At 49.7% G+C, this 24217-nt stretch overlaps 1 protein-coding gene across 1 annotated transcript; it reads right to left on the reverse strand.

Annotated features, from left to right (window-relative positions):
• Positions 1-1050: 1050 nt before the first annotated feature.
• On the reverse strand, positions 1051-23833 carry ST6GAL2 (ST6 beta-galactoside alpha-2,6-sialyltransferase 2; the record flags this gene model as incomplete). The annotated part of the gene is made up of 5 exons (XM_082672673.1): positions 1051-1304; positions 11424-11598; positions 13931-14032; positions 15526-15623; positions 22966-23833. 5 exons carry the CDS (start codon positions 23831-23833, stop codon positions 1051-1053), a joined length of 1497 nt encoding a protein of 498 aa, XP_082528799.1.
• Positions 23834-24217: the final 384 nt, after the last annotated feature.

Below are 24217 nucleotides of genomic sequence, written 5' to 3' on the forward strand. Positions count from 1 at the left end.
GCTTTGTTATGTTGCTGACATAAAACAGGTAGGTGAAAACAAGGGTGGGATTCCTAAACATCTGTCTGTAGGAAGAATTAGTGAAAAACCGGTGTATCACTGTCAGGATCCCAATAGCTGATATTAACCTGCAAGAAAAAAGCATGAGAGAGACAGGTGTGCATCCCCAGAAGCACAGGGTGAAGCTAGAGGCTGGAAGCCACCCCCCACATCCCCCAGGGGTGTCCTAACCGTCAGCGCCTGTGGTTAGAAGGCTATGGGGAGGGCTGGCAGGTGAGGCGGCCAGAAAGGCGGCGGCCCGGGGCCGTCCTGCCCTGGGCTACCCTGCAGCCCCCGATTTTGCGTTTACCTGCCAGGGATGTTCCTGTCCACCTGGGGGCGTTCCTAGTCAAGAAAGGAAATATTGCAGGAAAACAAAGTGCTTCCCCTGCGCTGCTCTTCCGGGTTGGCTTTTTCTTGGATTGCGCAGGAGGAAGGCTTTATGGTTTTAGAAATGTGTCTGATACACAAAGAGCAAAGCCTTCGGTGGCAGCTGGGAGCAGAGATGGGGATGCCGAGGGCTAGAAAGCCCTCAAAGGATATACCGCGGATTCTGCTGTTGGTGTAAGCATGCCTGGGCGCTAATCCAGACGTTCGTCAGCAACTCTAGGCTCTTTCGTGACAAGTGCACGTACACGTGGCACAGTTGATGGGACATGTGCTGTCCCTCAGCATGGGTGCTTCCAGGTACAAACTGTGTCATCTATCAGGTGTATCCCTGACACCTGCTGAAACCAGCCCTAGTAAAGAGAAGACTAACATTTTCGAGCTATTTACCCATTTGTTATACATTTGCTTTTTTCCTAGCTATTCTTTACAAAAGTTTTTTGCAACTTTCTTGAGTTTATTTCTTTGAGTTCCACTTCTATATTCAAAGCAGTCGTAAATACTCAATGGCTTAGAAAGGGAAGGACCCCCGTGGCCACCACGAAGTCACAGCTGGCGACCGAAGGCTGCGCCACCTCCAGGGCACCTTCCAGCATCTCCAGGACTCGGAGCCCGGCCAGCCCCTCAGGCTCCCGGTGGGCAGCGCACGGCCCGCAGCCCGGGCAGCACGACCTTGCCCTTGCGGTGCAGGTCGCCCTGGGCGCCCGTGTTGAGCCGCTGCACCAGCAGCTTCTCGTAGAGCAGCGGGTGGTAGGCGCCCAGCGTGCAGGCCGCGTCGTAGTAGGGCTCGTGGTAGTGGCACAGGTCCGTCTGCCTCACGGACGGGATGTACTCGTACACGTGCACCTCGCCGCACAGGCTCATCATAAGCAGGATGCCTGCAGGAGAGACCGGAGCTGTGAGCAATGCAGGATCCGGATTCCGCGCTCGTGTCTTCCCTGTCTGTCTACGCATCTCTGTGTCCTTCTGACCGTGACACTGGAATTGTCTGTTTACAGTCTGTCTTTCCCACCAGACAGCAGACGATCTGAGGGTTAGGGCTGGGCCTCATCCATCTTTCTGTCACTAGTGGCGAGCACAGTTATCTGGTGGAGAGTTGGGGGCCCGTGCTTGTTGAATGACTATATGACCTGCTTTCTTGCTTTTTTAAAGGTAACGAGGTGGGGGACGTCTTTGAAGGGGCGGGGGCGGAGGGGCACGGCTGGGGCAGGAGATTACTGCTCTGTGCCCCCTTCCTTGTCGGCTTCACTTTGTGGCTCTAACTTCCAGTGAGGGGCGTGCATGCGGTTTGGGGGCTGGGGGCGTGTTAAGACGTGATGCTATGAAACATTCACTCGTCCACTTGACCGCTGGGGGCCCAGGAATGTGAGAAGAAAAGACAAAGTGATCAAACTTAAGGAAAGGACAGTCAGCGCCAGATCTGCTTCCCCAAGTCAGAATATCATGTACCACCTTCGACATGCAGGTCCAACTAATGTGCAGCAGGACTGTGATATAACAAAGAAACACATGTTATAAAAAAACAGATGCAAAAATAGTTGCTTCAATGGAAAGAGATGGAGATACAGAGTTCAAAATTAATATTAAAATTATTTTTCTCACTGGAACTGTCAATATTAAAGTTGCTTTCTTTTTTTTTAATGTTCAAGATAGCTATAAAACCATATGACCATTGAGCAGATCTCGTTCTGGATCTATACTAAAGAGCTTTCTTTTCCTAGCTCCACCATCATCTTTGTTAACATTCTTTAAACTTAAAAAACATATGGACTTCCCCGGAGATCCAGTGGTTAAGACTCCATGCCTCCAATGAAAGGGGTGTGGGTTCGATCCCTGGGTGGGGAACTAAGATCCCACATGCCGCGTGGTGCGGCCAAAGAAAAAAAAAAAAACCCCCAAGAGGAAAAGAAAAGAAAAAAATAATTCTTAGCACTTTTATGAAAGGATATCCCTTGTTATGAAAAACACATGAAGTCACACAGCTCCTGTTACAGACAAGGCCTCTCTGCAGAGGACGATTGTATTTCTAATTAATCAACTGTGCATGCAGCATGGAAATCCCCACAGCTGGAGAAAGTGCGGCACGAGGGGCCCAGGGGAGCAGTGGGAAGGGCCTGGTTTTGCCTGGGACTCCAGAAAGGTCCCCAGGGAGGTGAGGCCTGAAGCCGCAGGGACCATGTTGGGCGGGGCGGGGTGGGGGGAAGAAGAGGATGGGAAGCAGAAAGGACGACAGAGGGGACCCTGGGGTCCCGCTGAGAAGACGTTAGGATGCGCCTTGCGGGCCACGAAGCTGCTGTGGCTGAGAGTAAACCACGCTCCTAACGAGAGATTCTTCAGGTCAAGGGCTAGGAAGTGACGCTGTTCCCAGCAGCTGCGTCAAAACTTCAAGCCCCTGCTCAGTCCCCCTCTTCCTCCCAGCTCTGAGGGCTCCCTTCCCCCCTCCCGCGTCCGTGGGCCCCGCCCACCGTGACCGTGATCCAGGAGAAGCCAAGAGAGAACCGAGGACCAGCGCCTGCTTCAAGTCACCGAGGGGGTGGGCACCAGTCCAGCCTCGCACAGGCGATAAGATCTCTGCCTCTTGTTTTTTTAAATTCTTTTTCAAATTCTTTTCCCACTTAGGTTATTACAGGATACTGAGTAGAGTTCCCTGTGCTCTACAGTCGGTCCTTATTGGTTATCTCTTTTAAATATAGCAGTGTGTACCCGTCAATCCCAAACTCCCGAACTATCCTGCCCCCTCCTTCCCCCCTGGTATCCCTGCTCTGTGTACGTTTCTCTTCATCATCACAAAATCACCCGTGAGGAATTGACACAGTGGATGAGAAAGCCACGTGCCCGGAGAATTACATTCGTTTATTCCTGTGACTTTAAACCTTTGATGAGCAAGGCCGCCTCTGCCATGTGTGTCTCTGGGTGAGAGTCACAGGCCTGTGTCTGTGGAGCTGAGGACGCTTCAGTGTTTGCCCATCAGGGCTCGTGCTGGCCGCCCGCCCTCCCTTCCCTTCCCTGGGCGTGGCGTGTGGCCAGCTGTGCCCGAGGAACCACATCAAAGCATCCCAGAATCCTTCATGAAGGATTCATCCCTGAACGTCCTCCCTCCGTATATTTATTACAACGGTTTTCCTGCAGCGCAGTGAAGAGGCTTCAAGGGTAACTTTTTTAAATAAATTTATTTATTTTTGGCTGCGTTGGGTCTTCATTGCTGTGCACAGGCTTTCTCTAGTTGCGAAGAGTGGGGGCTCCTCTTCGTTGCCGTACACAGGCTCTAGGTGCGCCGGCTTCAGTAGTTGTGGCACGTGGGCTCAGTAGCTGTGGTTCGCGGGCTTAGTTGCTCCGTGGCATGTGGGATCTTCCCGGACAAGGGCTCGAACCCGTGTCCCCTGCATTGGCAGGCGGATTCTTAACCACTGCGCCACCAGGGAAGTCCCCTTCAAGGGTGTCTTTTGCACAAAAGCTTCTGATAAATGAGCGTGGAACTGTGTCTGGAAACCACACTCCCATTACTGTCAGCCCAGAACACAGCCTCATCCACGGGGGCTGCGACCTGCGTGCACTAGCCGTCGCCTTTGCAACTCTGGTCTCCAAGTGGGAGAAGCCACTGTCATTCCTGAGAGATGCTGTTATCCTTCCTCGAAAGCAGTTCTCAGCCTTCAGCGTGAAAGGACGACCTGGCAGCTTGTTAAAATGCAGATTCCCGGGCTTGTCCCCGTCCCTAGAGACCTGGGTTCCCTGGTGTATGTTGGGGTCCAGGAAATGGATTTTTTTTTTTTTTGGCCATGCCTCGTGGCATGTGGGATCTTAGCTCCCCCGACCAGACCAGGGATCGAACCCATGCCCCCTGCATTGCAAGGGCGGAGTCTTAACCACTGGACCACCAGGGAACTCCCAAGGAAACGGAATTTTTTTTTGTGGTACGCAGGCCTCTCACTGCTGCGGCCTCTCCCGTTGCGGAGCACAGGCTCTGGACGCGCAGGCTCAGCAGCCATGGCTCACGGGCCCAGCCGCTCCGCGGCACGTCGGATCTTCCCGGACCGGGGCACGAACTGTGCCACCAGGGAAGCCCCGGAAACGGAATTTTTAACAAGCATTCCTAAGCAACCTGTGGTGAAGGGCCATTAAAAAAATTCCCATCCATCACAGACCAATACTTCTGTAAAATACGCGAACAATGAACTACGAGAAGAATGATCACATATTAGGTTGCCATGCTATGTCAAATTGCTATAAAACCTTCCAAATACTTTCAGTTTCTACACTGATCTAGTCGTAGACTAATAACAAACGTTCCTGGACCAGTGCTGGTCTGCTTACCATGCTTGGAGGACCGGGATGGTCTCACACACGTATTCTTTGAAAAACTCTGCTGTAAGGATCCCGGAAGTGTCTCCTTAGTAGCTGACCATTCTGCATGTTAGACAACTAACCTGGAGTTGAACTGCTACTCCCACCCAAGTAAGAAGTCTGAGTAATTTCTCTAGGTGTCCTTGCCATCTCCTTGGCCTCAAAGGTCTACTAAGTGCTCGAATCTGGTTACTGTTTTCTGGAAAGTTTTCCAGAGACAACGTTTCCTCTTACTGCTAGTGAACTACTATCAATACATTTTAAATCACGTATTTATTAAATAGACAATATAGATTTCGTCCTATGACTGGGCAAAAAGTTATGGTTTCACTGTGAGTAAATAGGTATATTTTTGCATTTTCGTATATACTTTATATTTTAAAGTGACTACTAGAGCTTCAGAAGTACTGACATTTGCTAGGTAGTTCACAGCCGTCCAAACTGAAGGCCGACAGGTTCAGGAAGTGTCTATTTTGAGTCATCTGTGTGCATCCTCCTGGCTTTTGCATCTCATTTTGTGCTTCCGTATGAACTTGTGGGCTCCTATCACCATTAGCCTTGGTCCAGAGCATCCTAAAATTTAAGCTAGAGCCGAGTCTGCTCTAAGTAATCAAGTGACGGCCAGCTGTGGTACTGACAGCAGAATCGGCGTGGCAGCACCTTCAAAGGGAAGGGAAATCAGTTTATAACTCATTGGCACATGTGAAAGGGGGACAAGGTTAATGGACGCAAAGGTGGAGGATATTTTCTCTTATTTACATTTCTGTGGACGGCGTGGTCATTGCATTTGGCACACGCGTGCTCTGCTTATTAATTTATTAAGGCCGACATCACACATAAACGAGTTTAGATTCAGACTCTGCCATATAATAAATACTGAAAATCATTATTAAATGTGGTTATGTCTGCACATCACTTTTCCTAGGAGTTAAGAGTACTTAGTCACACACAGAATCCTGAAGATGAAACTTCTTCATGTATTGCAAAGGGGGCCTAGGCAGACCTCAGTGTCAGGAGGGGTGTAACAGTCCTGGCACAGCTCGGGGCATGTGTGTGGGGAGGAGAGACTGCGGGACCGATAGGGTTGGGACCAGACCGGGAGAGACCAGAGCTGTCAAGCACGGTTAGAAGCCTCTTCAGTTAAACTCACACATGTATTCAACTGGGCACAGTGCTGAAAACTGGGAATTTGGAGAAAGTTTCTTTAAGGGAAAAAATAAGTAAATCCAACTAAAGAATGAAACTTTAAGTTTCACAGTAGGTGGCAAGCTCATAGCCTACAGTTCTTAGGACAACTTGAAGAAAGCGTCTTAACTACCGTACTGAGAACAACGTCTGACGTGCTGTGATGATGGGCCCTGTCATCCACAAGTGACGTCAACACCAACACGTGGTCCTCAGATGTTCTCTGAGGTACACTGACAAGGTGCCGTGCTGGGAGGCCCCAGCTCACTTCTGGGTTTGATGATTTGCTAGGAGGACCACCAGACGCAGCACACAGCCGATGATTTCTTACAGGCCTGCTGTGCCGGACACACACCAGCATTCCAGACTCTGGAAGGAAGCAGGTGCTGGGCGTGGACCCACTGCCGCATAAGCATCTGGGCACAGTGACCCACCCTGGCACTTAAGGGGGCCTCCCCAAACCCAGGCTCCCAGATGCCAGCCAAGGTCCAACCCTGCAACCCTGCAGGCAGTCAGGCCTGCCATGGTGGCTCTTTTCTGCACAGATGCCGTATATACCTGGAAATTCACAGTATCACGTTAGCTCCTAATCATTTCCCCATGCCAAGCCGACATGGGGAATTCACAGCTGGTTATGCTAAAAATGTCTTTTTGTGTGTTTTTCATTTCCTTTCTTAGGACTGCTCAGGATTACCCAAAAAGCGAAATGAATACAGACCATCTAAGGCTGTGCTACTCAGTAAAGGATTTTTTTAAACCATCACTTAAGGAACTTCTATGTTACATAATTTTGTTTATGGACTACCAAAAAGTAACTGCTTTCATCGCTAATAAAATTTTACTGCTTTCAATGCGGAGCCAGACTTTTTGATGGGCGGATCAATACTGAGACACTTTCTAATGTATTTTTCGAAGCCAATCAAAATGGGTGTGCAGCCAGTTCTTAAAAATCTTTGAACATAATTCGTAATTCAATTAATGTTAAGTTTTTACAAACGAGGAGGGATTCATTTGAAGAAAAAAAAGTGCAAATTTTCCTGGGCAATTATGACTCAAGAGGCATTCATTTGCCAAATTATGGGTTTTAAAATATTGTATAATTCAATATAATTATCAAACCAATTAAAAAGCATTTCCACTGGTCTTAATAAAATGTCACATGTTATGACTCAGCATAACAAGCAGTATGTACACTCATTTATTTGTCCAAAACCTGGATAAAAAGCAAACTTCCACCCATGTTCAGATGATCACAGATCCTGAATGAATGAGGTTCCCTCTAAAACTCTACTTTGCACATATAGAGATGCCTTTGATATGCGTCAGAGTCCAGCAGAGTTTAATCACTGAGCCTTTACCTTAATTGTGCTCAAACGAAAATTGTCTTACTTTGCACCTGGCAAAATATTTAAAGTAACAACACCCCAAATCGTTCACAGTAAGAGAATTTTTTCCTTGATGAACGAATCCTTTTAACGTGGAGCAAAATAAGCTATGGATATAAACAGAACCTAATGCAAGTGACGGGAAAAATACTGGCTTTCATCCATTCCAGGTAACACTTGAACATAATCACATGTGAGGTAAACTAGAAATTTCTGAGAATGTCCAATAAAACACTGCAAAATATGTTTCTGAATGAGGGGTGAGGGTGAAAGGTTAAGTGTATCGAATATGCTGATCTAATGGAAATCTAGCAGGTATTCTGTGGTTTCCCCGTAAGGTCATCATAAGATAGAAAACTATGAGAACTATATTTAAGATTATTGAAGGAGCACAAATGACATTTTAAGTGATAATTCCAGAAAATATCTGTAATTAAAAGATGGTTTGGAAATTTGCATTTCATGAAATAAAGTAATTTAAGAAGCATCTACTATATTAAGTCAAATCATATAATGCATAAATAATACTTGAAAGCCACGTTTTTAGCTCATTTATATTGTATTTGATCAGGATTCAGTGTTTAATGTGAATAGTGAATTTAAATGTAAAGTGTAAAACATGTAAATAATAAACTTCCTGATCAGCATAATGTGATCGATTTGACACACTCACAAGTATGGATGTTAAGTGGCTTATTAGTTTGGGTTAATGTGTTACTATTTTGTGTTAACATCTGAGTTTGGATGATATATTGGAAAATTAGAACCCCAAACTCAAAATAAAATGGAAAGGAAAGGAAGTTATGACTGGTTTTTAAGCATATTATTCTTGTGCATGTATTAACTAGGCTGAAATTATAGCGTTTGCATCGGTGAATTCTAGAAACATCACTTATGATATAATCAGTAGAGGCAGGACGAGGCGTTGGTGGTTTGTACAATAAAGGCCTTGTCACCTGTAGGCTAGAGGAGTCCCTGCTCTATGCTGCTGGTCGGGCCGGTGCACCAGGCCCGTCTGCCTGACGACGCTCAGCCCCGAGCCCCGGGGGGTGAAGCTGGGCCTCGTGCTTGGCTGGAGGCCCCACCACCTCCGGTGGCAAAACCATCCGGCCAGGCTGCAGGACCCCAGACGAGCTCACGGACCTTCTAGGACAACATCCGTCTGGATGAGAGCTACACCGCAACAATGGGATTCCAAGGAAACGATTCCCTGTCCTCAGGCCACGGTGCGGTAAAACCCACCTCCTAGTACCAAAGAACGAGAGAAAACCTCCAGTATCCAACTGGGGATGAAAGAGAAATGTCCCTCATGTGTGAACAAGCAGCTCCCAGCGGGCTGAGGGCGAGGGTTCTAACAAAACCGGTCCCACGGAGCATCGAAATCGCCTGGGTCCGCGCTACTTCCCTCTAATTTAAAAAATCCATGTGCAGTGCCAGAGGGGTAAGAATCCCTTCACTGCTGCTCTGGAGAAGCGGATGGTTCACGGCATACGTCTCTGATGCACTTACTATTGTAAGGCTGTCCTTCTGTGACCCGGAAGGACAAATATGGCCTCTGGTCAGAATTCAAAGAAAAAGCGGTAAGTCGGCGCTTCCCAACAATGATCGACACGCTATACCCTTTGCTCAGCACTCATACTCCTGGGAGTTTATCTTCAGGAGATCTGATTGATGACAGCAAACATCTTCTATCCCGTGTGTCCCCACCCACAGGGCAGTGTCCAGTGGGACCCTGGTACCTTCTCCATGAGCTCCCTTTCACCTTTTTGTGGTCAGCAGGACGTGGCGGTGCTGTCCTTCACAACCTTCCCTGTGGTGGAGACGGTCTCCGTCTACACTGCCTGGGACTGAGCCACCGGGAGCACACAGCTTTGAGAGTTTGAATGGGGCTCGTGCACCAAGGGAGAGAAGTTTTCCTTGTATTTAATCCTAATTAACTGAAATCCAAGCAGCCCCCCGTGGCTAGTCGCCGCCATACTGGACAGGACGGTGCTAGAAAATAACGATTGCGAACGGCCCGATAGAAAGGTGGTGTTATGACTCCCTTTTCTCCCAGGAGCACAGGGACTTTCACACGAGTAAGTGACTCGCCCATGGTTGGAAACCCAGTGACAGAGAAGGACTGTCGCTCAGCCCAGCCGCCACCCCTGCAGTGACATCCGACCGCAGTCCCCTTCATCCCGGAAAAGATGCCACCCAGGCAAGCAGCAGCCCCTGAAAACTCCAAACAAACGCTCAGCAAACAGCTGTGAAAGGAAGCTGTCCACAGGTGGCAGGATTTCTTTCAACACGTGAGGAAATAGTGTTCTCCAGCTGCGACTATGTCAGTGGAAACTTGCAAACTGCAGGTCGACAGTAAGGGTACCTGACAGCCCTCACTGGTCTCCCAAGCTCCAGCTGTAATCAGATATCGGCCACAGGAATTCACGGGGAGGCACGGATGGGAAAGAGGCTTGATCAGGTGGCCGCGTCCTGTTATGCTGTCTCAGCCTCATTCCACCCCCGTTGTACGCGCTTCCCGAAGTCCGCAGGAGTCCGTGAAACCGCACAAAAGATACAGCACTTGGGCTTCCCTGGTGGCGCAGTGGTTGAGAGTCCGCCCGCCGATGCAGGGGACACGGGTTCGTGCCCCGGTCCGGGAAGATCCCACATGCTGCGGAGCGGTTGGGCCCATGAGCCATGGCCGCTGACCCTGCGTGTCCGGAGCCTGTGCTCCTCAGCGGGAGAGGCCACAGCAGTGAGAGGCCGCGTACGGCAAAAAAAAAAAAAAAAAAAAAAAAACACTCCAGCACTTAGGGTTTCGCAAAGTGACTTGGAAACAAAGCATCTTGACTGCACGACATAAAATGGGTGGGAGGAGCTACGCTTGAGGAACGCAGCACGCAGCGTCGTTAATCTGTCTCGAATTCTGCGTAAAATATTTCACATTATTATAGTACCTCGAACCCGCTTCAAAACCCGCAAGCCTCGCTTCGGATACTCCGGCGCCTTGCATCCCTCACCACCCCGTGTCACCTCCACAGACGCTCCTTTAGTCGTGGGGACCTACTGTGCACCCGAGTTAAGGGACAGGGTGTAAATTCACCGAAGTTAGGGTGGAGAACGTTAGCAGTGGTTTATGGACAAAGTCACTACCCTCTGGTTCCACTGTAGCTTTCATATGGCCAAGGGGATCTAAGACCTCCCTTAACATTACCCTATTCAGGTAAAACCAAGGAAATGTTGGGGCAAGAGGCTGAAACACAGGAAGAGAGGTGGGTTAAGACCACAAACTTGTGGATTGGAGCCTGGCTACAGAAAAATACACAAGAGCCAAGTGTGATGCCCTCGTTACAGGAAGTCCATTCTCAGACTGCAGCTGGCAGGTCTGCTGGAGACAGTGGGACATGGCTCTAGAATCCGGCTACGCAAAGCCCAGACCTACCAGGAAACTTGCAACGTCTGGGGTGTGGTCCTCTGGCCACAAACTCCCATCCTTCATCCGGGCCCACATCAGCAATGTGCACGCAAGTGGGTGGCAGGTCCCAGGTGGCCCTGGGGTCTCCGGCCCTTGAGTCTCTCGATGACCCACAGAGAGTCCCCAGGCCTCCACCCTGAGAAACCGCAGCTTCGATTTCCTGTCATTGGAACACTTGCCAGGAGCCCTGAGCTTCCGTCAAGGGTCCAATTCCCGCGAGGCCACCGCCTGCAGGCACACGGTCACCAGTCCAGCTGAGCCGGCCTCCCGGCTGTCCCCGCCGAGGGGCCAGGCAGGGGAGTGAGGCCACCCCATGGCACAGCTGAATACCTGCACGTGACCCCACAAGGCCTGTGGAACGAAGGGGTCACCCAGCCGGGCCCATCCTGACCCACCCGTCACGAGGGAGGGTAAAGCAGTCCTCGTTTCACCCTTGGAAATGTTGGGCTGGGGGGCGTGTTACATGCCCGCTGGGAACTGGGACAGTGTCTTTGCGCTGTTTTCAGTTCATCTGTTTTCCCTGTAAAGCCACCTTCTAGGCGCTCTTATCATCTAACGTGAATGTATACTTGTTAACCCCTAAGCCTCACCCCGCTGCCCAGCCATCCCACCTTCAGGCATCCACCTACCAAGGAAGCCCGAGGACGGCGGGTTCGGCTGGATCTTCTCCTTCGTGTTCTCCTGGATGATGTCCCAAAGCTGCCAGATAAACTTGGGGTGGAGAATGTAAAACGGTTGGTTTGGGTTTCTCTGCCGGTGCTGAACATACGGAGTGAACAGGTTGTAATCCGGCTTCTTGTACCACTAAGAGGAAAAAATAACAGAGGACCACGCCGTGAAAAGCCGGGCAGCGCCCACGTTGCGGGGTATTTAGAGGCTGAGGGGCCGGGCTGGGAGGGGATGCGGACCCCCTCTTCTGTAGGCATTTCCACACTGGATGAGGGGGTGAGTACAGAGGTGAGGTCTAGCCTGGGGGACTGGTGCCTTATTCTTTAGTAAAATGAGGGAGAAGGGCTAGGGCGGGGTCACTGGACTTTCCTGGAAAGGGCCAGCTAGTAAACACATCAGGGTTTTAGAGCCATAGAGTCTCTGCTGCTACTACTGGGCTCTGCTGTGTATTTACTTGGAAAGCAGCCACCGAGGGTACAAGATGAATGGGCGATGCTGTGTTCCAATAAAACTTTATTTACAAAAACAGGGGCACACCCCCCAAAAAAAGAAGAAAATAAAAAACAAAAAAAAAAGGAAGGAAAAAAAGAAACAAAAAAACATGGCCGGATGGCCCATGGCCATAGTTTCAATCGCTGTATTTCAGAAATATGTTTTCCCAATCTAATCTCTAGCGCAGAAAGATGTCAGTAATTGCCTGGGTCTTGGGTCGGGTCTGGGAGACGGATGGGTGGGCGCAGGGGACGCTGCAGCAGCGGAAAGATTCTGTTCCTTAATTGTGGTGCTGGATAGAGGACCGTATACACTTGCTACTGCCCATCAAAATGTGCACTTACATCGGTTACACAAAAATTACCGTAAGGAAAAAATAAACAATAAGGTTGATTTTAAAAACAAGGCTTCAGGAGTGTCTCAGGCGCCACCGAGAAATGGGGTCTGGAGGTGTGTGGGGAGAGGCTCAGCTCACGGGGCTCTGACAGTCCTTTCAAACAGACACCTCGGGCAAAGATGGGCTTGGATGAAGACCCCAAGGCACAGCCCCTGGTTGAATGGAGTCTGTGGCTTTAAAAATTTTGACAAGGATGGGCCAGATCATCTTTAGTGCACTGTGCCCCCAAACCCCGGGGCAGGGAGAGGGAAAGCAGGGGCCAGCAGCCACAGCCTCTCGTGGGTCCACCAACAGCAAGAAAGCTGTCAGAACTTAAAACCACAGAACCTCAGGCTGGAAGGAAGCTGACAAGTGCAAACACCCACTTGATGCCGGTTCTCAGTAGACGGTGTGTAGGAGAATCAACCAGAGAGCACTCTCGGAAACACACGTGGGGGCCTTCCCTGGTGGCGCAGTGGTGAGGACTCCGTGCTCCCAATGCAGAGGCCCCGGGTTCGATCCCTGGTCGGGGAACTAGATCCCACATGCATGCCGCAACTAAGAGTTCGCATGCGACAGCTAAGGAGCCCGCAACAAAGACCCAGTGCAACCAAATGAATAAATAAATAAATATAAACAAAAAACCCACACATGGAGGCTGGATATGCCCGGATTCCTGGGAAATGGGCTCTGACGGATACCCTGAACAGTGATGATGCTGATGTGAACCCCTGGCTGAGAAGAGTTATAATCACGCCAGGTATGTGTCCAGCCTCTGTCTTAGGCTGCATGGTGACAGAGTGCTCCTTCCAGAGGGACCATCGGCTGTGGGAAGCTCTCCTGGATAGGTACCCCCTGGTGGGGTGAGCTCTGTTCCCACATTCATCTTAGGAAGCTGGCCTCCTCTCGGGTCACGGCAGAACGAGTCCACAGACACTGGCACAGCTGACAGCCTCGCTCACGGGGCTAAACTGTAACCGATCTTCCCAGCCCCCTTTCAGAACAAGTGCGCTGGCTCTCCACGCCAGGTTCCACCAAAAGTAGAGAGGCCGTGAATGTATCGATAACTTGCTTATATTCTGATGGCTAGTAATAACCTTCTTTACACTGTATCGTATAAGATTAAAAAGATTTGGAGGCAGAAGCCAAGAGTGGCACACTCAGGGAAAGCCCGTGACACGTTCCATTTCAGTAATAAGGATTCGCAAAGGTTAGCCTCTCTTGCCAAGAACTTCCCATGTATTTCAAAAGGTCTTGTAACTACTTGAAAGGTGATGTAACCATCTCACAATGGAAAAATTCGGAGTTTAAGCAGCCCAAGCTCTGGTGTCGCTAGGACTTTCTGAACATCTAGACATTGTACATTTGTTTTTGTTTTCTGAATCCTCCAGAAAAACACTTTAGCATCAGAGGGACTTCGCTCAGCAAGGGTGCTACTGCAACCGGGACTCAAACCGTGTGAACATATGTGAATTTAATTCGCACCCACAATTGGTTTCATTCTGCCCGTCGAAGTTTAATCCCTGACTTACTCCCATTATGTATCGGTCAAAGGCGCTGTCTGACCCTCAAGGGTGGGGGCACCAAGGAAGTACTCACCAGGTGAAGATTTGCAGAATATGGAGCTGGGTCCCAGGCCACCAAGATGACATCTTTATACAACGAACTGTCAATGAAGTGATGCCTGGGGTTGGTCAGAATCTGCAAATACGTAGCAGAATCATTTCAAAACGAGGCTTTGGGCCTTCACAATTACATTTTAAAAAGAGGCAAAAATGTTAAAAAGGAGTTTTGGAGCAAGAAAAAACAAATGTTCCTCAGACTTTCTGGGGGAGGGAGAGAGGCAGGCTTTACACGCTAAGGCACTCAGGAGATATTTAGACAAAGGAGGGCTTTCTTTTTTAAGAAAAGAACCAGGGATTTCCCTGGCGGTCCAGTGGTCAGGATTCTGGGCCTTCACTGCCGAGGGCCTGGGTTCAATCCCTGGCCGGGGAACTAAGATCCCGCAAGCCGTGCGGCGCCACCCAAAGCAGCAGCCCTGGAGTCACCTAGAGGCCCCAGCTCCCGATGCAGCTCCCGGCTGAGTAGCCCCCGCCAACGACAGCTGCAGGCCTGGAAGGCCTACCGACTGCCAACCTCAGGACAAACGGGGCCCAGAGGCCAGGAGACGTGTCCCCGCTCTGGGGCCCTCTCTGGTCCTGAGTGAGTCCTTCAGTCTCACCTGCCAATCAGCTTTTGTCAACTATAGTCTGGGGGGAAAAGGATGCATTTGACTTGCTTCCTTTTTAAGATGGAATTTTCCCACACTGTTTGAGATGCCCTCTTTTGCTTCGCATCTGAGTATCTCTGAAGTTAGGGAGTATCTCACAAGGGACCTGTATTTTAATATCTCTGAAGTTAGGGAGTATCTCACAAGGGACCTGTATTTTAGTATCTCTGAAGTTAGGGAGTATCTCACAAGGGACCTGTATTTTAATATCTCTGAAGTTAGGGAGTATCTCACAAGGGGCCTGTATTTTAATTTGCTGGGGCTTATCACCCCCTCTCTTAAAAGCTGTCATCAAGCAGATGAGGAATCTTCAATCAGTGGCGTCTCTGAATTCAGGAACCCGGGGCCTGTTTCTCACCTCTGTAGGCTGTGAGCCCAGAGCCCGACGAAGAAAGCTGATCTTTGGTTCTGCAACAAACTCACCCTAAATCGCTCATCACCCCATTTTTTTAATACCGTTTGAAACTCTAGAAATTGCTGTGGTTTGTTCTGAGGCTAATTTTGCTATGAATTTTGGAAAACATTGAGAACATACAAAAAAGAGATATTTTCCTTTTTAGAATGTTCAATAACAAAGTAAAGTTTCTGAGCTGTTCTTCTGACCCTTGAATTCTGTTCCTTTGCTTTTCTCCCCTCCATCCCCATGATTTACTCCGTTTACCTTTCTTTTCCTCAGTTCACAAAATGCAATGTGCTCCATATATATATTTGTACCTCTACTCTGATTTTTCCTTTTGATCTTATTTACTCTTTTTTCCTATGCACAGCACACACGAATTCCCATTTCTCTGCATTTTTCCTCACTAATTCTTTATAATTACAAGACTTTTAGAAATAAGCAAGGTCGTGGTCATGGATAACTGGGTGATTTCTCTTCATTCACCCAGTTAAGCTATTTACCTATAAAACAGTCCACCCATCTTACCTGGGAATTAATGATGCGGACGGTGGTTTTATTTCCAACATCCTTCTCGTAGCCACGTGTAGGAGCAGAGTTAAATCTCAAAACTGCATCGTGGGAATCTGAGGGCACATAAGTGACAAACTTACTTCTTTTTTTCCCTCTGCATAAAAATCAGCATATAATCTAGGAAAATATCTTAAAGCAAACCTTTCAATACCTGAAGCTAATAGACCCCAACAAGATTCAGATACCCACACACACACTGTTTGGCATCCTATTTACTTAGGATGAGATCCTGGCTGGGGGCAAATAAACATAAAAACACATCAATCCATTACAAGTGGCCCTATATCCTCTAAGTTATATTTAGATATTTGGTATGTGCTCACGGTCTTTAAAGACACGCTTTACACAGGAAATTTCGAGACATATGTGTGTATCTAGACTGCTTTGTGGAGTCTAATGTGTTTCCCAGAAACAGGGCTGAAAGCAGAGTTAATCAGCAATAGGGAATTTCTATGCGATTTCTTCAGCTTCAAAAACCCCATGCACGTTCCTAATTTAACTTGGAGCAAACAAGAAAGCCCGTCTGTGAGAGAGTGAGAAGTGAGATCACGTATCTCTGATTCGTCAAACACCCAAAGCAGCGGTTCTCACTTTTTGGTCTCCGGACGCCTTTACACTCTTGAAAATTACTGACAACCCAGAGCCCTTTTGTTTATCTAGATTACAGATTTCAGAATATATCACATTAGTGAGTAAAATAGAAAACTTGTAAATGTTTATTTATTAATTTATCTGTAAAATACATTTTTATGAGAAATAACTACATTTCGAAAAATAGTGAGAAGGGCACTGTTTTAAATGTCTGCAAATCTCTTTAACGCCTGGCTTTTTAGAAGATAGTTGGTTTCATATACCTGTTTCTCTATTCAATCTGCTGCAATATATTGCTTTAGTTGAAGTATATGAAGACTCAAGGTATATCGTTGAAAATGGTGGGAGTATTTCAAGAGTCTTTCCAGATGACTAGGAATATTCTCCTCTGATACTTCATCGTAACTCCACAAGAGCTAGTTTCTGAAAGGTTAGTGGCAGTGTGGAATGTGAAATAGTATCAATTTTTGTGCTGTTACATTAAAATCCATTAGTTAATCTTGCTCTTAAAATGGATGATTCATCAAAAAAAAAAACAAAAAAAAACAAAAAACGACCCAGTCAAAAAATGGGCAGAAGATCTAAACAGACATTTCTCTAAAGAAGACATACAGATGGCCAACAGGCACATGAAAAGATGCTCAACAGTTGCTAATGGAGAAATGCAAATCAAAAGTACAATGAGGTACCACTCATACAGGCCAGAATGGCCATTATGCAAACGTCTACAAATAAGAACTTCCCTGGTGGTCCAGTGGTTAAGACTCTGTGCTTCCACTGCAGGGGGTGCAGGTTCGATCCCTGGTCAGGGAGCTAAGATCCCGCGTGCTGCACAGTGCGGCACGGCCAAAGGTTAAAAAAAGAAAAGTTTACAAGTAATAAATGCTGAGAGGGTGTGGAGTAAAGGGAACCCTCCTACACTGTTTGGTGGGAATGTTAAGTCGGTGCAGCCACTATGGAGAACAGTATGCAGGTTCCTTAAAAAACTAAAAATAGAGTTGCCATATAACCCAGCAATCCCACTCCTGGGCATTTATTTGGAAAAGACAAAACTCTAATTCAAAAAGACACACGCACCCCAATGTTCACAGCAGCACTATTCACAACAGCCAAGACATGGAAGCAACCTAAATGTCCATCGGCAGATGAATGGATAAAGACGATGTCGCACATATATACAATGGAATACTACTCAGCCATAAAAAGAGTGAAATGATGCCATTTGCAGCAACATGGATGGACCTAGAGATTATCACACTAAGTAAAGTAAGTCAGACAGAGAAAGACAAATATATGATATCACTTATATGTGGAATCTTTAAAAATGATACAAATTAACTTACAAAACAGAAATAGACCCACAGACAGAAAACAAATTTATGGTTACCAAAGGGGGAACGGGTGGGGGAGGGATAAATTAGGAGTTTGGGATGAACATACACACACTACTATATATAAAATAGGTAACCAACCAGGACCTACTGCATAGCACAGGGAACTATATTCAATATCTTGTAATAACCTATAATGGAAAAGAATCTGAAAAAGAATATATATATATATGTATGTATAACTGAATCACTTTGCCGTACAGCAGAAACTAACACAACATTGTAAATCAACTATTGCGTTGGCCAAAAATTTCCGTAAGATGTTATGGAAAAGCCCGAATGAACTTTTTGGCCAACCCAATATATTTCAATTAAAAAAATAAAGGATGATTCATCCATGTGTATTTTGTAACACTGTCCAGCGGTCATTTGGAAGCTATCAGTTCAGTAAGTAATGCAGATCTTTCAAATACTGAAGCATTTCATTATAAAGCATGAAATATCATTAATGTCGCCACGGATCTCATCACTTTTTAAGTTTGGGAAGCCTCCAAGCTCAGGGTTGAAAGCTTTAATTTTATCACTGGCAACAAACACTGTCAGTTATTTTCCTGAAAGTCGAGGCTTCCTTCCTTCCTTCTTGAGAAAATGCCTGCCAAATGCCTAAGTCTAATTTAAGTGCGTCCATCAGTCAGGCTGTTTCAAGTATGGTTGTGTTTGGTGACAAAAGCGCCTAGTGCCACTCACAGCTCAATCACATCGGTGCCCTTCCGTCGGGGGTTGGTTGGCAGAAATGCTTTCATGTTATTTCCCATTTGGTCTTAAAAACACATGTACTTCAAAGGCTGAACTCTCATCAAACTAACCATTTTTACTGCTTCATTAAGGACATCCATACGTGGAGCTGGCATGCTTTGCTCTCACTGCTAAGCTTGGTAGGAAAACATCCCGTGAGGACTAGTATAGTGGGTACCACTGCCTCGATCTGTGCTAAGAAGCAGTTTTATCCACTGTTGCTCCTGCATCATCCGTTCCGATATCAACAGTTAAAAAGACCTCCGAGTACTATGATGAAAATTGTTCTCACCTTCTGAGCCCCCGAAAGGCCAGACACTATGTGACCTGCTCACCTGGGGCAACTCTCCCATAGGCAGGGAGTGAGGGGGGCCCAGACAGTGGGGTGGCCTCCCGGCACTCAGAGGTAACCAGGATAGCACCAGGGCAGGAAGCAGGATGCTGGCACTGCTGGACCAGTGCTCCCACCGAACCACGCCACCCTTAGATACAGCCTCCGTCTAGAGGTAAGGTGAACAAACAGGTTGCCAAGCAGTGGGTGCATTTCTAATTGATTACGTAGAAATTCCTAACGAATCGTATCACCCCGGACAATGTCCCAGCTTTTAAAAGCTGGTGTTCTACACCGAGGTGTGTTTTAAGCCTTAGAACAACTTGACAAAGGACAGGGCGCAGAAAGGTAATCTAGGTTCACTCCTTTGGAAGTCGCATGAGGCTGAAGAGTTAAAAGGTCCGTTTCATGGAGGACACAGAGAGGTAGGTAGGGACGGGGCTGCTGTGGACGAGACTGACCGTCCCCCAGCTGGCCGGGAGAAGGAGGGACCAGGATGGGAGGGGGCGTGTGGGGACGACGAGCTGAGAGAGCCCGTCACATGGACACATTCGTAAATGTGCACCTGGGCGTGCTTCTCCCAGGTGACCACCTGCGAAACTAAGCCGTCCGCTCACATTTAGAGAGGGAGGAATGATCAGACAGCCAGCACAGGGGAGGAAAGCAAAGCGTCGTTTTTGGAGACGGCATCTCCAGGCTAGAGCCATTTCCCGTTGACCTTGAGAGCAGAGCCAGGCTAAGAGCATCATTGAGGAAAGATGAAAACCCTGCAAGGAGCAGCCAGAAGGCATAGCAGCACGAAATCCCTGCCCAGCCCTGGGCACTGCGTCCCCACCGCCCCCTTCCCTTCCCGAGCGCAGGAATCTGCAAGGGCGGCCAGCGCCTTGTCTTTGGGGAACGGGGAATGGCCTGCCCAAGAGATGATTCTCCTCTCCCCCAAACCCACCGCCCTGGTCTGTCTCACCTCACTGGGGCTCCTGCAACGTGCTTACTCCAATCTAGGCTCTGGAGCAATCTTTCCAAAATGAAACACTGACCCATCACTCCTCTGCTTCAAAGATTTCAGTACCTCTGCACCGCGAGGCCAAGGGGCCAGAGCTGGAGTTTCGGGGACCCAGACTGGAGTTCAAATCCGGCTCTACCCTCTGTGTCTCTGGGTACCTTGGTTTCCTTACCCATAGAACAGGAATAATCATGTCTGTCACTTGGCATCGCAAGGCTTGTTCACAGATAAAAGCACTGAGGATGAGAACTTCCCTGCAGTAAACACCCTCTAAGTGCTATCTATTATTACAATCATTATGAGAAGTCTAATTTCTGGGGAATGACATCCAAGAGCATGAAGTGGCTGACCTCCTGCCCACCCGTCCAACTTACCTGTCTGCTCTCTACCCCCAGCCCATAGTGGTCCCCAGCCCTTATCACCCACACACTGTGCTGTTTCTCATCCAACTGCTCTGCTGGCCTTTGGCCTGGATTCCCCTCCTCAGACGTCTGCCCTTGCGGTGGGGTGGGATTCCACGGTCATGTCTTCCCTGTCTGTCTGCGCATCTTTCTGTCCTCCTAACCGTGATATTGGAATTGTCTGTTTACAGTCTGTCTTTCCCACTAGCAAGCAGAGGATCTGAGGGTTAGGGATGGGCCTCATCCATCTTTCTATCACTAGTGGCGAGCACAGTATCTGGTGGAGAGTTGGGGACCCATGCTTGTTGAATGACTATATGACCTGCTTTCTTGCCTTTTTTAAGGTAACAGGACGCCAAATCCCAAGCTCGCTACGGGAAGATGCCCCCTCCCTACGCAGCCTCCTCCCTACCCTCCCATTTCCCACACACTTCCCAGAATCCTAGTTTCAGGTAACAGATCCTGACCTCCCATTCAAGGTGACAGCTGTAAGTTCAGAGTACTTTTCTCATCTGCAGTGTGTTTCCACGGGATTGCTGCTACTGATCTCACTACCAAATTATTATTATTTACAGGAATGGCTGAAAAAAGATCATCTCACCACTCTAGAAAAGAATGTTCCATGTTTCCAAAACAGTTCAGTTTGCTTTCCAATAACATATTCAAAGTGGAGGTGTTTAAACAATTACAAGGTATGACTCAGTCTAACAGAACTGGGAAACAGGACGGCACTGCCCAGGCAGCAGCCAGCAGAGCCACTTGCAACCCTGGCGCTTCCCTGGTCCCCTGGCAGGAGGGGGGGGGCAGGGGCTGAGCCCTCAGGCAGGGAGGGTAGGGGGGGCAGATGGGGCAACCCGCAGGAACTTTTCTAGCTCTGCCCTCAGTTTTTCATAAAACCACGACCTCGTGCAAGACTTCTAATCTTCACTTAGCCGATTCACAAGTAGATGCTTAGGGATGAAGACAGAGTTAGCTAAATAGTACAGCATGCCCGCTTCCGAGCTTCCTGAAGGACTCTGCTCTGTGAATTTGTTCTCACTAGGAGAGGTGTTAACAACTGTGTGCTGATAAGCCTCTGTATGTTCAGGGGAGTCGGAAGGAGAAATGTCAGCACATGGCAGGCACAAGGGCTGATGCTGAGAGATGCCAGCTTCTAAAAAAGCGAGACTTCTTGTCTTTACGGGTTGAACTGTGTTACGTTACATACTCTTAAAAAGGTATCGATGGCTACAAAATTGGACTCAAAGGAACTGAGGCAAAACAATAGAGAATTTAAAAAATTTTCTGAGTGTGTTTGTTCTTCAGTTACCTTTCTACGATTCTAATCGTGAACCTCTGTATAAGTGCAGACGCTATCAATTAAATGCGGATACTAGAAACTAACAAAGATAACTGACGTGTCATGTTCCCCAGAAATGGGGAACTCCCAGTCTCTCTCACACTCTCTTCCAAATTCTGAATAGAGGAGAGTTTACAAGACGCCGGTCAGTGATATTTACAGCAGAATAAAGAGCAAGGGAGTTCTCCCAGGCAGGTGAGCGCAAGGCGATGTGCAGCTGTGATGCAGTGGGGCTTCAAGCAAAGCAAAAAAAAAAAATCCCAAAGCAAGTCACCACCTGCTCTAAAGCTGCTTAAATTCCTTCTGCCATGATTAATCATGGTCTTCGAAAACCAGGGAGAAGTGTGGCTTTACTTGGCCCTGGGGGCCTCTGAACCAATGCTCCTTCCTAATTGGTAGCAGCCGCGACTCGGCCTGGCCGCAAGCTTGTGTGACACACACACAGCGTGATTACGAGTCTACTTAACGTCAGCTCGGGGACACTGGCACCCCAGGCTGCGAGTCCAGACCTGGGCCTTACTTTTTCAACTTCTTAAAAATTTCACATTCAGCCTCATTCCCAAGAGCCACTGGGAGGAGGTCTGGGCTGTGCAACCTGATGATAAGGGTGTCGCCCCATCTCAAGACGGCTCTGGAGTATCGGCTACTCCTCGAGGACACGGAACAACGATTCCTTTCTATCAAGTGGGCAGTGCCCCCTGAAGGTCACGGCCAGGTCAGCCACCTGTGAGGATGTGTGAGGGCAGCACCAGGGTGGGCTGGGCACTGAGGGGACTCAGGGGCATTAGACTAGACTGCAGGTTCCCGGGGAAGCAGGGGCCCTCCCGAGCTGCCAGCCCCGCAGATGTGGGGCTTCAGGCAGCAACATCAACTCTCATCTGCATCTCCAGCCAGCCTGCCTTCCTGCCCTGCAGACTTCAGATCTGCCAGCCGCTAGGACGGCAGGGGCAAGGCCTTAAAATAAATCTTTCTCTCTACACGTATCCCACCGGTCTGTTTCCCTCGAGAGGCCAGACTAACAGGGGTGTTCTCCAGGGCTCAGGAATGGATTTGAAGACAGTACAGAAGGGAAGATGGAAGCCCAGGCTGCAGCTGGGGCCCAGAGGCTGGGTGTGTGCCAACCTTGGAGGTGACGGTGCCCACCAGATCAATGCTCTCACCAGCTGTCGGGCTCTCCGCAGAGCCCAGGGACAGGGATTTAGTCCTTGAACGAGTGACAATTATCATCCTGCAAACTCCTGTTTGGAGCTGCCCCCTAAGGCTCGTCGCCCGGTGGGGTTTCCCCTGCGCTCCTTCCTGCTCCTGCCACATTAAGGGGTCATCAGGGGTGCAGGCTCGGCTGGGAGCTGTCAGTGCACAACGTGGGCTCTGCAGGAGGTGGGTCCTGAGACCGGGCCGGTGAGAGGGCCGCGGGCTTCCCTTTCCCGGGCCCCCAGCTCCTCGGAGGATGCCCGTCTCTGCTCTGAGTCTCTGCAAAGGAGACCTCTGCTGGGATTCCACCCGCCGGGGGTCATTCAGTCCCAGGGAAGGAAGAAGACCTAAGACTTTCCGGAAACACAGCGCAGGAGCGGCCACCCTGGGGGCGGGGGGCCGCGGGGACCCACCTATCTCTTCGCCCAGGGACGAGTTGAGGATGGCGCCGGCCGACGTGACCACGGCGCAGGTCCGGAGCCCGCGCGGGAGCAGCCGGCCGAGCGGCACGGCGGGGACCAGCGCGCGCCAGCCGAGCGCCGAGAAGGGCGGCTCGCTGCCATCCAGGGTGCGCACCCGCACGCGGCCCCGCAGGGCGCACAGCAGCTCCGCGCGGCTCCGCCCGGCCGCCCGGCGCCCCCGGAAGTTCACGCCGTGCTTGTTGGCGCGCAGGTAGGCGCCCATGGCCTTCTGCAGGCGCGGGTGCAGCATCCGCGCCGACGCGTCGCCCTTCCAGAGCTGGCGCAGGAGCGCCCGGGACGTGGACGAGTACAGTCGCTGCCCGTCCTCGCCCACCCAGGGCACCGCGCTCCGGCTCTGCCTCCGGGCCCCTCGCTTCGCCCACCGCCCCCGGGCGCGGCGCGCTAACAGAGCTCCCTCCGGGCCCCCCGACGTGCCCGGAGCGGTGTCCTCCGGCGGCAAAGCGCTTTGCGATGTTCTCCCCGTCTGGGGCGAAAGGAAGTCGTCTTCATTTTCAAAGCCGTCTGGGGCCCACGCCCGCAGGTCGCCTGGCCCCGCGTGCAGGGGGCCATACGGGTGTCTGCGGGGCAGCCCCCTGCGAGCGTCCGCGCCCTCGGGCAGGCCCTCCGAGGCGCCCATGATGGCCCGCTGCCTTCCCTGCGCGGGCAGCAGCCTCCTGGTCTCCAGGAAGGAGAAGGAGCTGGGCGCGGGCTGGGCAGGGTTGCTGTCGGTGAAGTACAGGAAGATCGCCAGAAAGAGGAGACCCCAAGCGAATATCCCGCAGAGCATTCCTTGTCTCCATTGCTTCAAGTGTGGTTTCATGGCAGGTCTGCGGGGTCAGCACCTGGAGTCCCGAGGCGGCGGGAGGCGGGATGGACCTGAAAAACAGCCGGGTGTCACGGTGAGGTGCGCGGGACAGCGCTGGGGACAGTCTCTTTAGAGGGTCTCAGGAGGGTTAGAAGGGGCATCAGAATCCAGGGTCATCCGGAGCTTCGGCCACATTCGGGGGTCACACGCCCCCCACCCTCACATCTGCAAGACAAAGGGTCCCACTGAGGCAGGACGTAGATGCCGCCCCCCAAGGTAAGCAAGTGATTTGTCCCCTGGGGCCCGATACTCCCAGAGGAGAATAGCAGGACAATCGAGACAGGAGGCTGGGCCCTGCCCAGAGAGAAGGGAAGAGGCCACAGATTCCTCATTCTGGAA

Source organism: Grampus griseus (genome assembly GCF_964374135.1).
Source record: "Grampus griseus genome assembly, chromosome: 15".
Classification (NCBI taxonomy): domain Eukaryota; kingdom Metazoa; phylum Chordata; class Mammalia; order Artiodactyla; family Delphinidae; genus Grampus; species Grampus griseus.